Source organism: Ostrinia nubilalis, chromosome 23 (assembly GCF_963855985.1).
Source record: "Ostrinia nubilalis chromosome 23, ilOstNubi1.1, whole genome shotgun sequence".
NCBI classification, from domain to species: Eukaryota; Metazoa; Arthropoda; class Insecta; order Lepidoptera; family Crambidae; genus Ostrinia; species Ostrinia nubilalis.
The window spans coordinates 568,227-582,215 of NC_087110.1; the positions used below are offsets into that span (position 1 = coordinate 568,227).

At 43.1% G+C, this 13,989-nt stretch overlaps 1 protein-coding gene across 1 annotated transcript; it reads right to left on the minus strand.

Moving 5' to 3' along the window:
* Positions 1-37: 37 nt before the first annotated feature.
* Positions 38-13,626, minus strand: LOC135083183 (muscle M-line assembly protein unc-89). Its single transcript, XM_063977918.1, has 7 exons — positions 9,671-13,626; positions 9,149-9,360; positions 8,158-8,362; positions 6,458-6,570; positions 5,695-5,873; positions 675-784; positions 38-383 (listed from the first exon to the last, which is right to left on the minus strand). The coding sequence occupies exons 1-7, from the start codon at positions 13,536-13,538 to the stop codon at positions 82-84; spliced, it is 4,989 nt and encodes a 1,662-aa protein (XP_063833988.1). The 5' UTR covers positions 13,539-13,626; the 3' UTR covers positions 38-81.
* Positions 13,627-13,989: the final 363 nt, after the last annotated feature.

A 13,989-nucleotide genomic window follows, 5' to 3' on the forward strand; every position in this document is an offset into this window, starting at 1 on the left:
AACACTGAATGTCGTCACTCCCAAATAATAGACTGGGGATATTTCAATAAATATAATAAAGTAACAACACAAAAAACAAAATCAGGCTCCACAAACGAGCATGTAACAGTAGTTTTTGAAGAGCAGCGGCATCTCATCGTCAGAGATAAAGTTCCTGTCTGGTCTGACGCTGGCGAAGCTGTTGAATTTGGGTTCGATGAGGACCTTGAGGTCTACTTCAGCACATTCCTTGATCCTAGCTAAGTCCCTTTGGAGTTCCGTCAGAGTATATGCCGTGACCAAAAACGGTGTCTTCATTTTGAGGATGCAGTTGATTGTTTTAGGCCACGGGTCTTTGCCGTTGTACATCGACGACCTTTTGATGCTGGGGTTGAATGCGCAAACTACAAAATAAATATAAATACATAGATAAATAAACCTTGATACATTACGCTATCTAGTTCCAAACTAAGCAAAGCTTGTCCTATGGGTACTAGAGTATGGATATAAACATACTTAAATATTTTTAAATACAAACATACATAATAACATTACATTGCATTTAACTGAACATTATAAAACTACACAAGAAAGTAACTTGCGAATTTCGACAGGAAAATTTCATTTCTCAGGAGTCACTGTATTGCCAATTCACCCATAGTTGTAGGCGAAACAAAGTAAAATAATGATCATACCAATGTCAGGGGTGAGGAAGTGGTCACTGTCCCAGTAGTCGTGGTAGGTGGTCTTGTCCTGGAAACTGAACACCACCCTGCGCTTGTTGGTACGGCAGTTCTCGCACAGTCTGAAATAACAACAAGTTATACCTAAGATTTTTTCACATTTATTGTATACCGTTAATACGAATGACGACTTCTTTACTACTACTACTACTACTACGAGTGTACTATACTATTCATCAACGCTGCGGTTAAAGGGCGTTGCTTTATGACATCACAGCGCTCGTGTGCACACAATGCGTTGAAAACATTACGCTGTAACGACGTAGCGCGCTAGGAACGTCAGTGTGGCAGAGCTTTCGGTCGACCTAGCACTGGACTGACGGCACTGACTCGTGTGGCCCTAGCTAGAACACCCACTTGTGGAGGGCGTCGGCCTTGAACTGAAGCTCACCAGGCATGACTATGGGTTGACTATGGAGACCTTTGACGTATGTACTAGACTGCAGCCACCCACCATGGGTCAATGGTTACTTGACTCATGCGAGCAGCTGCAGTGGCTGCGATAAGGACTTGAGGTCTACCTAGCCCTGGATTAAAAGCTGCTTGACTCTGATCATCTAGCACTTAACTAAAGACTGACTCGCGTATCCTTATTTGATTTGCGCGAGCAGCGGCAGCGGCACCGAGGAACTGAGTTGAACACTGGTCTGAAAGCTGACTCGCCTGGCTTTACTCGATCCTGGGGAGCAGGAACGTATCCTTACTTGACTCGCGCGAGCAGCACCAGCGGCAGCGATGAGAGTTTGAGGTCCACCTAGCACTAAATTGGAGGCTGCTAGACTATGACCACCTAGGACTAGCCTAGAGCTTGCTTGACTCTGGTCTAGCGAGCCTAGAATTGGACTTCCTGACTGGTTTGTCCTTACTTGACTCTAGCGAGCAGCTGCAGCAGCAGCTAGAAACTGAGCCGAGCACTGGTCTGAAAGCTGACTCGCCTGGCTTTACTTTGATCCTGGCTAACTTACTTGACTCTAGCGAGCAGTTGCAGCAGCAGCGATTATGTGGTTTTAAGATCACTAGACAGAAGGCGCTGACTCGTGTAGCCCTAGCACTAGACTGGCGGCTGACTCGCGTCTCGCGTGTCCTTACTTGACTCGTGTGAGCTCCTGCTGCTGCTAAGGTTGAGTTCTGACTATTATATCTACTAGCACTGGACTGGAGCCTGAGTCGCGTATCCTTACTTGACTCTCGCGAGCAGCTGCAGCGGCAGCGAGGACGGATTCAGCTCGGGCGCCACCATGGCCACGCCGAGCTCCCGCGCTCCAGGCCGTTGGTGCAGCAGGAACACCTCCCACTTGTGGAGAGCATCAGCCTCGAACTGGAGCTCTCCAAGCATTAGTATGCACTGGACTGCAGCCACGCACCATGTGAAGTCTTACTGCGAGTAGCGCGAGCGGCAACGATAAGGGCTTGAGGTTGGGCGTCACCATGGCCACCTAGCACTGGAGTGTAGGCTGCTTGCCTCTAGCCGCCTAGCACTGGGCTGGCGGCATTGTATCACGTAGCCCCACCATCTGTCGTCTGATTAGCGTATTCTTACTCTTACTCTTGACGCGCGCGAGCAGCGCCAGTGGCAGCGATGAGGGCTTGGGTTGAGGTCCATCTAGCACCAGATTGGAGGCTGCTTGACTATCACCATCTAGGACTAGCCTAGACCTTGCTTGACTCTGGTCACCTAGCATTGGACTGGAGCTTGAGCCGCGTATCCTTACTTGACTCGTGCGAGCAGCTGCAGCGGCAGCGATGATGAGGTCTTGAGGTCCGGCTCCACTATAGCTATCTAGCACTAGACTGGCGGCTGACTCGCGTGTTCTTACTTAAGCAGTGCAAGCGTCGGCGATAAGGGCTTGAGGTCTACCTAGCACTAAATTGGAGGCTGCTTGACTATGGCCACCTAGCACTGGACTGGAGCCTGAGTCGCGTATCCTTACTTGACTCTAGCGAGCAGCTGCAGCGGCAGCGATGATGAGGTCTTGAGGTCCGGCTCCACTATAGCTATCTAGCACTAGACTGGCGGCTGACTCGCGTGTTCTTACTTAAGCAGTGCAAGCGTCGGCGATAAGGGCTTGAGGTCTACCTAGCACTAAATTGGAGGCTGCTTGACTATGGCCACCTAGCACTGGACTGGAGCCTGAGTCGCGTATCCTTACTTGACTCTAGCGAGCAGCTGCAGCGGCAGCGCGGACGGGTTGAGCTCGGGCGCCACCATGGCCACGCCGAGCTCCCGCGCTCCAGGCCGTTGGTGCAGCAGGAACACCTCCCACTTGTGCAGAGCATCAGCCTCGAACTGCAGCTCACCAGACATTGACTATAGAGACCTATGACGTATGTATTAGACTGCAGCCACTGACGATGCGTGGTCTTATTTGACTCATACGAGCAGCGACAGCGACCTAGCACTGGACTGAAGGCTGCCTGACTCTGGTTATCTAGCACTGGACTGGAGGCTGATTCTCATGGCCTTACTTGACTTAGCCGAGTAGCACCAGCGGCATCGATGATGGTTTGAGGTCCACTAGGGCTTGCAATATCGGATAGTTTACAATTCCGGAACTGATTTCCGATTTTGGGCACTCAACTCCGGAATTCCGGTTCTAGTTCCGGAGTTGGTTAAAAAAAGAAAGCGCCCCGACAAACACTGGTCTACGTACTATGTGCCCTGCCCATTACCACTTTAGCTTGCTAATCCGATCCCTTTACGTCAGGCGACCTTATTTCGTTTACGAATCTCCTCATATCTGGTTCGATCTCGAAAAGAAACACCGAGCATAGCACTCTCCATACCATGGTGTGCAACTTTGAGCTTATTATAAGGCCTATAGTAAGAGGCCACGTTTCCGAACCGTATGTCATCACTACTGGCAACACACACTGATTGTAGACTTTCGTCTTTAGGTGTTTTGGTTGAAAAGATGTTATGTAGTTTTCCGAACGCTGCCCAGCCGAGTTGAATTCGACGTATTATTACATCTCTCTGCCTCACAGCTCGCTCAGAGGAATCGCCCACATGCTCAGCCAGGCTCAAAGACCTTCTCATAGTCTAAGAACGCCAGGCATATAGGCAAGTTCGACTCTTCGGTCTTCTGTATAACCTGCCGTAGCGTATAGATGCGATATATGGTAGTGTAAACTTTTCAATAACCGGCTACCTCGAGAGGCTATAAGTCATTAAACCTACGCGCGAGACTATTCGTGATGGCTCTCAAAAACAGCTTGTAGACACGACTCAGAGTCAGAACCCAGATGGGTCTGTAATTCCTTAATAACGCTTTTACCCGTTTCTTAAAGAAAAACACCACCACGCCATTGTTTTTCTCTGGCAGTAATTACAGTCTCTGAAGGACTTTCAGAATCGGCCCATCACCCGCCGCGTTCAGAAGCTCCGAGGTTATTTCGTCATCACTCGGTGCCTTGTTGTTCTTTAGCTGTTTGAGAGCAATCCTAATCTCGTATGGGCTGATATCCGGGATATCTTCGGTATAGTGTCGAGTTAGCTTAGCTCTTGTAACTGTCCTGTGGCTGAGCTAGTAACAGGTTTGGTGACCGAGGTATAATATAGCTGTCCATAAAAACTTTTCGATCTCACCCAGAACCCTCAGTTTTTGTTGAATTTATAATATCATTCGCTGTCTTTAGCTGGCTTCGCCCATTAGAGTTGTCTCTAGCGAACATTTTGGAGCTTTGGTTCCGCTCTAATATTGCCTCTTTAATATTATAAGAAATAAACTTCCTTATCTAAGGACCTATTTTGATACTTTAACGTTTTGAAAACTTAAAATAATTTATGAAAAATTTCAATATCGGAATACGATATTGGCTTCAGTTCCGGAATTGAAATATCGGAAAAAATCTATCCGAAATTCCGGAGTTACGAAATTCCGGAATTCCGGTATTTAAGCCCTAAGGTCCACCTAGCACTCAATTGGAGGCTGCCTGACTCTGGCCAGCTAGGACTAGCCTAGAGGTTGCCTGACTCTTAACACCTAGCACTGGATATCCTGACTCGCTTCCTTACTTGACTTGCCTCGCTCAACTGAGCCGAGCACTGGTCTGAAAGCTGACTCGCCTGATCTTACTTGGTCCTGGCAAACAGCTGCGTATCCTTACTTGACTCTCGCGAGCAGCTGCAGCGGCAGCGCGGCCGGGTTGAGCTCGGGCGCCACCATGGCCACGCCGAGCTCCCGCGCGCCGGGCCGCTGGTGCAGCAGGAACACCTCCCACTTGTGAAGCGCATCAGCCTCGAACTGCAGCTCGCCAGGCATTGACTGAGGACCTATGATGTATGTACTAGACTGCAGCTACCCACCATGCGTGGTTTTACTTGACTGATGCGAACAGCGACAGCGACCTAGCACTGGACTGAAGGCTACTTGACCTTGGTTATCTAGCACTGGATTGGAGGCTGATTCTCATGGCCTTACTTGACTTAGCCGAGTAGCACCAGCGGCATCGATGAGAGCTTAAGTCTAGCGCCATCATGGTCACCTAGCACTGGATTGGCGGCGCTGTATCGCGTAGTTCCACCATCGCTACCTAGCACTGGATCAGATGCTGTTTGACCCTAGCCACGTAGCACTGGACATCCTGACTGGTGTGCCCTTACTTGACTCTAGCGAGCAGCTGCAGCGGCAGCGATGAGGGCTTGAGGTCCATCTATCACCAGATAGAGGACCAAGAGACTGCTTGACTATCTAGGACTAGCCTAGAACTTACTTGACTCTGGCTACCTAGCACTGGATTGGAGCTTAAGTTACTTGATACGTACGAGCAGCTGCAGCGGCAGCGATGATGAGGTCTTGAGGTCCGGCTCCACTATAGCTATCTAGCACTAGACTGGCGGCTGACTCGCGTGTTCTTACTTAAGCAGTGCAAGCGTCGGCGATAAGGGCTTGGGGTCCACCCAGCACTAAATTGGAGGTTGCTTGACTATGGCTAGTTACTTTGATCCTGGCAAACAGCTGCGTATCCTTACTTGACTCTAGCGAGCAGCTGCAGCGGCAGCGAGGACGGATTCAGCTCGGGCGCCACCATGGCCACGCCGAGCTCCCGCGCTCCAGGCCGTTGGTGCAGCAGGAACACCTCCCACTTGTGAAGAGCATCAGCTTCGAACTGGAGCTCCCCGCCCACCACGTGGACCGTGCATGTGGCTTTCTGGATACAAATTCAGTGATATTCAACACCTCTCGTTCCCACCACTGCAACTCCTGTGTAGCCAGGATCTACAGCTTGACTGCCATAAAAACCCAACCAATGAAGGTCAAATTCAGTCATAATTATAGTCTCCAAGTTGTGTTGAGTCGTCGTCGTTTCAGCCAAATGACGGCCACTGCTGGACAAAGGCCTCCTCCAAAGATTTCCATGACGACCAGTACTTGCTGAGTTTGCATTTATTTATCATCATGGTACTTGCCGAGTATGTTAAAGTTTATCATCATCATCATCATCATCATCAGCCTACAGCAGTCTAATGTTAGACGTAAGACTCTGTCTCTTAAGAAGACAAAATATGACTTTTGAGAAGGACACACTACACACTTTATATTTTATTTTTGTCGCCCTTGGAGCGAGAACTACGTTCCTTGTGTAGCAGTAGTCATATTAGCTTCAAGTGAAGGTGCAGAATAGGACTTTGCAGTATTACTTTGGAAGGAAACTTTATGGTCCCGGGGCTTTAGCTTCGTACTGCGGACTTTATGTCTTCCTAAGGGTCATCAGCTGTCGTCTTCATCACTCACCTTAGCAGTGCCGTTTGCGTTGGTGAGCTTGGCGTAAGTCTGTAGGCAGTACGCAGTTGTCAGTGGAGCTGTGGCGATCTGCGTCAGCGCCGCGTATTGGATGTCGTTCATGTCTGTGGAGAACCATCATCATCATCATCATCATCATCATCATCATCATCATCATCATCATCATCATCATCATCATCATCATCATCATCATGAACAAATGATGCTACTAAGCTGTACCTTATTACAACTACATTAGATGCTAGGTCTCCTTGAGCTTGATGTACTGTCTATAGGATAAGAATGTTAGAATCCATAAGGAAGTTTGTAGATACTTTATTTACCTATTCATTGTCATTGATGCACCGCATATTGTCTCTACGTACTAGACTAAGCTGACTTATTATATTTATCCAGGCTTTCCTATACTGTGACTTTAAAATGCTCCATCGCCGAAACAGAATTTTCGCTCCATTTTATGATGCAAATTTTATAGCGCTAAGTAGGTTTACAGTCTAACCTGGATTTCAGAATGAGTTTGCGCACTAAAGCCGGGAGTAACGACCAATGCACACACATTTCATTCGTAATTTTTCCTCAACATTCTTTCTAGGAAAATCATAGTACAGCGTCAAATAGTTCATGTCATCGAAAGTGGCCAAAAAGTTGACAAAACAATCTTATTCCAATTGTAACAAAGACGTGTTACGAACTTTTTGGCTACTTTGGATGTCACGTACTATTTTGACGCTGACTGTACGTACATTAACTTTTAATAGCAATAATTCCAAGATGACACATTTAGGATCTCTTATGCAAACAAATCTAGAGACCTGACACACACATGAACATTTTATTACGATTATGCCTGAATCAGTTCTATTTTCGCACATTCTAATATTATCCTCCAACATCCAACCGTATCAGATTAATATCGCGACTAAAATTAGATTTAAAGCCATTTACACGCTATGACTTACATATTGCATCTACGAGTAAGTAACTATGTAAAGCAGAAGCATAAAGAAATACGGGTGTGTGAAGGTAGACGATATTATTATCTACAATACTGGAGTTTAATTTGATCAGAAATTTGACAACTATGATTTCGATTGTAGCAGTTTAAATAAGTTTTAATAAAACTTATTAACCGTATTTTTTATTTTTTAGATTATCGTAAACGCAGGCCACACAAGCGGCACCTACTCGTACAAAGGCAGACATTTACTTGCTATTGCCACTGTACTGAAAGTTGTCACGTTTAAAATAATTAAAATAGTCGTAGTGTAGCCAGCCTAAGCTATTCCTGGATTAGCGAGTGCCTAACTAGGACAAAACTAAATTGAGTTTAATGTAGTCGTTATGATAACATTTGCTTGAAGAGAGATAGGTATTTTAACTTTTAACCATAAACTATAAATTTGAATTAAATCACAGCAATATTCGTTTTCAAATTCACAGAAACACATTCGGAGAAAATCTTTTAATTTTATTTTGGACTACAAATTGTAATAAAATAAAATCTTACTATAGTTTAGGTATATTATAAGTAGTTTTTACTACTAACCTTACTACTATACTCTATTTTTTTACTACATAATATGTATAAACTTTCACGCGATTGAAAAGGTAACAGAACAACGCTGTACCTTTACCTAAATGTTACATTTAGTTTCCTCAATCTACTACAATCTAAAGTCCCATCTACTCACCAATCTTCTCCTCATACATGCTGGCCAGCACCTCGTTGATCTTCTCCGAAGTCTGCGGCTCCGCCATGATCCGTCCAGGCAGGGGCGGCTCCAACCGCCCTCGCGTCTGCTGGTAGCACACCAGCTTCTGGTAGAGGGAGTACGACTTGCACCAGCGCTGGTGGGCCTTGGGAAAGTGTGAGGGATGCTCCGAGCAGAAGGATATCTGGGGATGATAAGATTTTTGTGTGGTAACAATACAAACTTGGGTAAGTTTACAAGTATATGAGTACCTACGAGACTAAGGCCTGTATTCTCACAGTGCACGTGGACGCACAGGGTCACACATGAACCAATCACAGAGCTCTATTTAACGCTGTGTGTTAGATTTGCTGCTTCACTTAAGCAAGCATCGATTGTGAATACGGGTGTAATATCACCCCACCACTGGAACTCCCGTGTAGCCATTTATTGTTACTTTCCAACGAAAAGGCAAAGAGAATGATCATTCGTTTTCTTCAGCGTAAAATGAAAGTAATGTAGTGACGGACCAGCCATAGTTTTTATTTATTTACCTCCAAAATTAACCTCCTTACGCAAACTTCTTACCACCTTCGCATGTCCGCGAGGCAGAGCAAGGAATAGCGCTAGCTAATAGCTTCTCTAGAGTCTAGATTAGTCAGTTTTGTACGAGTATGGTAGTATCTGGACTTTACTTTGAACTTTACTTTCCATCGCACTTCTTACCTACCGGCAACCATTGGAGTTTCCGTAATGTAGAGGACTCTTTACTGTATTTCTTGTGATTCATCAATTTGTCCGCGAGGCAGAACAAGGAATATCGCTGGCTAATAGCTTCTCTAGAGTCTAGTTTAGTCAGTTTTGTACGAGTATGGCAGACCTTTTCTTCCCATCGCACTTCTTACCTACCCGCAAACATCGGAATTTCCGTGATGAAGAGGACCCTCGCTGTATTTCTTTATGATTTATCAATTTTGTGTGATATTCTTACCTGCCCGCAGCCCTCGCAGTCCACCAACTTATTCTGGCGCCACTCGCGGCAGGCAGGGGCGGCGCACACCCGAGGATAAAGCAGGGCTTCCTGCTCGAAGGGCGCCAGTCTTCGCTTCAGCACCTTCTCGCAAGAGACTATAGTCTGCATGCGGAGCAGCCGGTAGTCCTGGCCCGTGATGTTCTTTGAGTCCGCGTAGATGTGCTTTTGATCTGCCAATGATAGTGGTCGTTATTAGGCTGTTCTATATCAAATAATCTTGTAGCAAAAAAACAAAGAAACGTAGATTGTATTAATCATGTGGGTCCTGCTGAATTTCTGACTATACTTTGAGGGATTTGTTTAGGCAAAGATTAGGTTTATTTGGAAAAGGTTAATGTTAGTCTTTTACCACCTTTTAATTTAAATTAGAAACTATACTATAATTTTCGTTAAAAAATTATGACTGCATACAGAGTAGTATTTAGAAATCGTGGTTTGTGGTGCCTAGATTAAATGAAAGTAGGTCGATGATGAACTTACCCTTTAAGTGCACGATGGTCGACACGGCGAAACAGAATCCTTGATGTTTCGCCCAATCCTCATCCTTGTGTTTGGCGCTGCAGTAAAACATCAAATTACAAAAGTTACAGGGCACTCGAGTTTGCTTCAGTTCTTTCTTACAAACATGGCATGCGCTTTGCAAGAAAACTTTTCTAAAACTGTATTTGTAGACAAACTCGTCATTCTCATTGGTCACTGACGAAAACGACTCGTCAATCGATTTCGTCTTCAAAAACTTTCGAATATTATCAGTCTGAGTATCTTTCGATTGTTTGTTATCTTCAATTTGAACGGCATCTTTTATTTTAACCTTAGCCAGGATTGTATTCGGTGCTTTATTCTTTTCTTTTTTGTAATCGGTTCTATTCGATTGTACAGGAATATCGGGGTGACCTAGCAAGTTTTTTGGCGGCGAAACAGGGTTAATTTTTTCATCTCTTTTATCTGGTTTTGTGTCTTCTACCGGAGCTACTATTTTAATCTCGGGATTTACATGCGAAGCCTCATTGATTTGAGTTTGACTGCCTTCGTTGACGATCATTTCGAATGTCTTATTGATGTCATCTGCACTTGAAGTCATGGCATCTTCAAAATTTTCAATTGGCTCAAAATCCGGTTTATTATTTTGATCACCTTCTAGATCAAAGGGATTTTTCGCGTCATCAGATGGCAATACTGCATGTTGTTTCTCTTTATCTTGTTTTGTTTCAGACTTTTGTTCAGATTTTCCTTCTTTTTTGGCTGATTCTTGAGCTGGTTCTTTTGATTCAGAGCTAGCAGTTGTGCTTTCAGTTTGAGTGACTGCTTGAGCGGTTTCTTGTTTGCCTTTTTTCTTATTTTTCCCCTTATTTTTGTTGTCTTTTCTTGCTGGAATGGTGGGCGGGGTAGATGTGTTAGGTAAAGTTTCTTGCTGTTGTAAAACTTCAGTAGCATTTTCAGTTGGTTTGACGATATCTTCAGCTACTTTTATCGGAACATTTTTGACATCGCGTTCTTTGCTCACACTTTTATCTTTTCTAGCAGGGACGATTGGTGGAGACATTGTTTCAGTATGTTTTTCCAATGTTTGAGGTAAATTAGAACCTGTTGACATTTTCTCAGATGGTTTGGGTTTTGTTTCCTTTTTATGAGAGCCTTTTTGCGATGTTTGTGTAGCCGAAGTAGTTATTTCAGCAGGTTTAGTGTCGACTGAAGGACATGCAATAGATTCCTCAATTTTCTTCTCTTGGGGCTTAGGAGTTTCGATTTTTTCAGGTTGTAACTTAAACATAAGTTCACTAGGCATTTTGACGTCAGGCGATTTGGGCTCTAAAGGAGTATGAGCGGTCTTTTCTTGAAATTTTCGTTCTATTTCTCCTTCACTCTTTTCCATGGCTGAGAACTCAGCCAAAGATCTTTCTATAGAAAGTCTTAATTCTTCCATGTCTTGGTTAACTTCCATCATTTTAGATTTAATATCCGTCTTTTCTTGTTCACCTTTGCCGGGCACGGGAACGGAAGTTACTTCAGAAATTTGGACACCAACAAACACACATTCGGGGGTAACTTGTGGAGTTTCTCCAGATCCTTGAATGAAGGGTGTATCGGGAATATCAGTAGGTATTTGTAATTTCATTTCTTCTATTGTTATCTCTTGGATCAATGTATTATTATTATCATCGATAATGTCTTGGCTTGTAGCTCTAGGATGCTGGATGATGTCAGGGATAAAGTCACAAATAGAACTATCGGATTCGTCAGTTTTGAGGCTTCGTATTTCTATGTCTTCAGCTGTAGGTATGTCATGGAAGATGTCAGACTTTTCGTGGCTTTTTGCCTTATTTTTCTTATTATCTGTACTACTTCCGGGCTTAGCTTCTTGTTTTTGAGGCATTTCTGTTACAGACGCAACAGTTTCTTTTATTTCATGTGCAGAGTCAGTACCAAGAGGTAATTTCGGCGACTTCTTTCGTTTTTTCTTTGATTTAGTATCAGGAATGTTGGTGTCATCTGGTTTAATATCTTTCGCTTCTGGCATAAGCTCTTTTGTTGTTCCTATAGGTGTAGGTATTTCAATCTTTCCAGGAGAAATAGTCTTTTCTTTTTGAGGTTCAACGATTTCTTTTGAGAAAAGAGGTGTCATTGATTCAAACTTTGTTTCCATTTGAGCAATTGGTGGTTCATCCGGACTAATATTTTTAGGTTCATTATCTGATTCAGCTGTTGCTTTAGTTATACTTTTAGCTGGCTGTTCTTGTTTATTAGGCTTTGGAGATTTCTTCCTCTTTTTACTTTTGTCGCTTTCAGGTATTTTAATCAACTCTTCAAATGCTTCAGTAATTATAGCATCTTGAGATTTTATTTCAACCACTGGATGTTTTTCAGTTACTACAGTTGGTTTTATTAAAGTTTGTGGTTCTTCTTTCAAAACTTCAGGTTTAATTTCAACTTCAGGTTTCATTTCAACTTCAATTGAAGCTGTTGGTTTTTGCTCTTGTTTCTCAGGCTTGGGCGACTTTTTTCGTTTTTTGTTTTTATCTTTTTCAGGCAAATCTAGTGATTTTATATCAGGACTACTAGGTTTAAGTTCTACCTCGCTTATTTCTTCTTTAGTTTCTAGTAAAACTGGTTTAAGTTCTGCAATGCTTGTTTTGACATCTTCTTTTATTGGAGCATTTACAGGTTTTTCTTCTTCTTGGATTATTTCAGACATCAATGATTCTTTTTCATGAGCTTCAGATGGTTCTTGGTGATCACCTTTTCCTTTACGTTTCCTTTCAACAGGCTTCGCGATTTTGGCTTTTGGTGTCACATTTTCATCTGCCTCTTTGCTTTTTACAGACGAATCTTCTACTGGGACATTTTCTTTCGGGGATTCTTGAACAATATTTTTTTGAAGTTCGTCAGCAGTTTCGGTTATTGGTATAATTTCAGGCATTTCGATATCAGAATCGTCTTTAATTTCCTTTTCTTTTGGGGGTTCTTTTTTGTCTTTCTTATTTTTCTTTTTATTTTTACCAGCAGGCTCATGAAGTGGGATTGCATGTGCACTTTCTGGATTATCAGTATTTTTTTCTACATTTTCCACTTCAGGTTTGGTTGAAGCAGTTTTATGGCTTACATTCTTATTTTTATCCTCCTTTGAAGTCACTTGAACAATTTCTGGTTGTATTTTTATTTCTTCAATTGGTGGATTTTCTACAGTCTTAACATCAGTCTTATCATCTATTAACAATTTTTGAAAAGCACTTGTGCAACTAAGTTCCTCAGCTTTTTCAGATCGCTCAGAATCGTTTCGCTTCTTTTTCTTATTCTTCTTTTTCGACGACTTAGCTTCTTGGTCACTCGCATCTTTAGGTTTTGATTCTTCTTTCACACACAACTCAGATTCTTGAGTCTTTTTTTCATCGATCAAAGGAACTTCTTTTTCAGCCTTTTCTGTAGTTTTAGTGTCGGGATCTGCAGCTTTCTTGTTTTTATTTTTTTTCTTTCGTGAATTTGGTACTACGTTTTCTTCAATCACAATTTCTTGCGTTTCGACTTCAACGATTTCAATTATTTCCACTGCTTCACTCGGCTTTTCCTCTTGATTTTCATCATCGTCTTTATCGTGTTTTTTCTTCTTACCTCGATTTCTTTTTGGTTTCTTCGGAGAATCATCTTCGGTTTCCTTCACTTCCACTGCAGGAATCACCTCACTTATTATTTCAGGGACACGTAAGTCAATTTTTTGCGCACTTGCGACTTCACCTGCACTCACAATTTCAGCAGCTTCAACATCTTTACTTGGTTCTTCTACTTTTTGGGGTGGGTTCGGAGTTTGGGGTTTATTTGGTTTCGATTTGTTCTTATTCTTTTTACTATTCATTTCTAAAGGGTTTCGTCACTTTCACTAAAACTCCAAGGTACGTCTGGCCAATTCTAATTTCAGTGTTCATCTGACCGTTTTGTATGTGCCATTTTATTCTTGTCTTGGGCGTGTAATATTTGAAATGTCAATCTGCACCCATTAAATAAAATCCTACTTTATTCCTCAAGCAGTAAGGTGTATTTTTAAGTGGAATACATTAGTGTGGTAGTCGTTTTCTGTATGCACCTGGATATGAGGAAGTAAACCGCTGCCAAAAGTGCATTGCTGCGCTCGCGCCGGCTTGGGAACGGGCTAAATATAGACCTACTCGCAAGACAATACCGATTGATTGTTGTCGCTGTTACATCTAATATTAATTGCAAATGAACAAATGACACTTGATTTATCTTGATCGTTAGATATGGGTATTTTCCCTGACGAATGATTATAAAATATTAGCAACTTTAGT

Bases quoted from the DNA above. Each gene is read 5' to 3' on its own strand.
- LOC135083183 (XM_063977918.1), bottom strand. From the start codon at position 13,538: ATGAATAGTAAAAAGAATAAGAACAAATCGAAACCAAATAAACCCCAA. The intron at 6,571-8,157 runs GTGAGTAGATGG...GGTTCTCCACAG, and splicing joins CATGTATGAGGAGAAGATTG to ACATGAACGACATCCAATAC. The intron at 5,874-6,457 runs GTGAGTGATGAA...ATTTGTATCCAG, and splicing joins ACGCAAACGGCACTGCTAAG to AAAGCCACATGCACGGTCCA.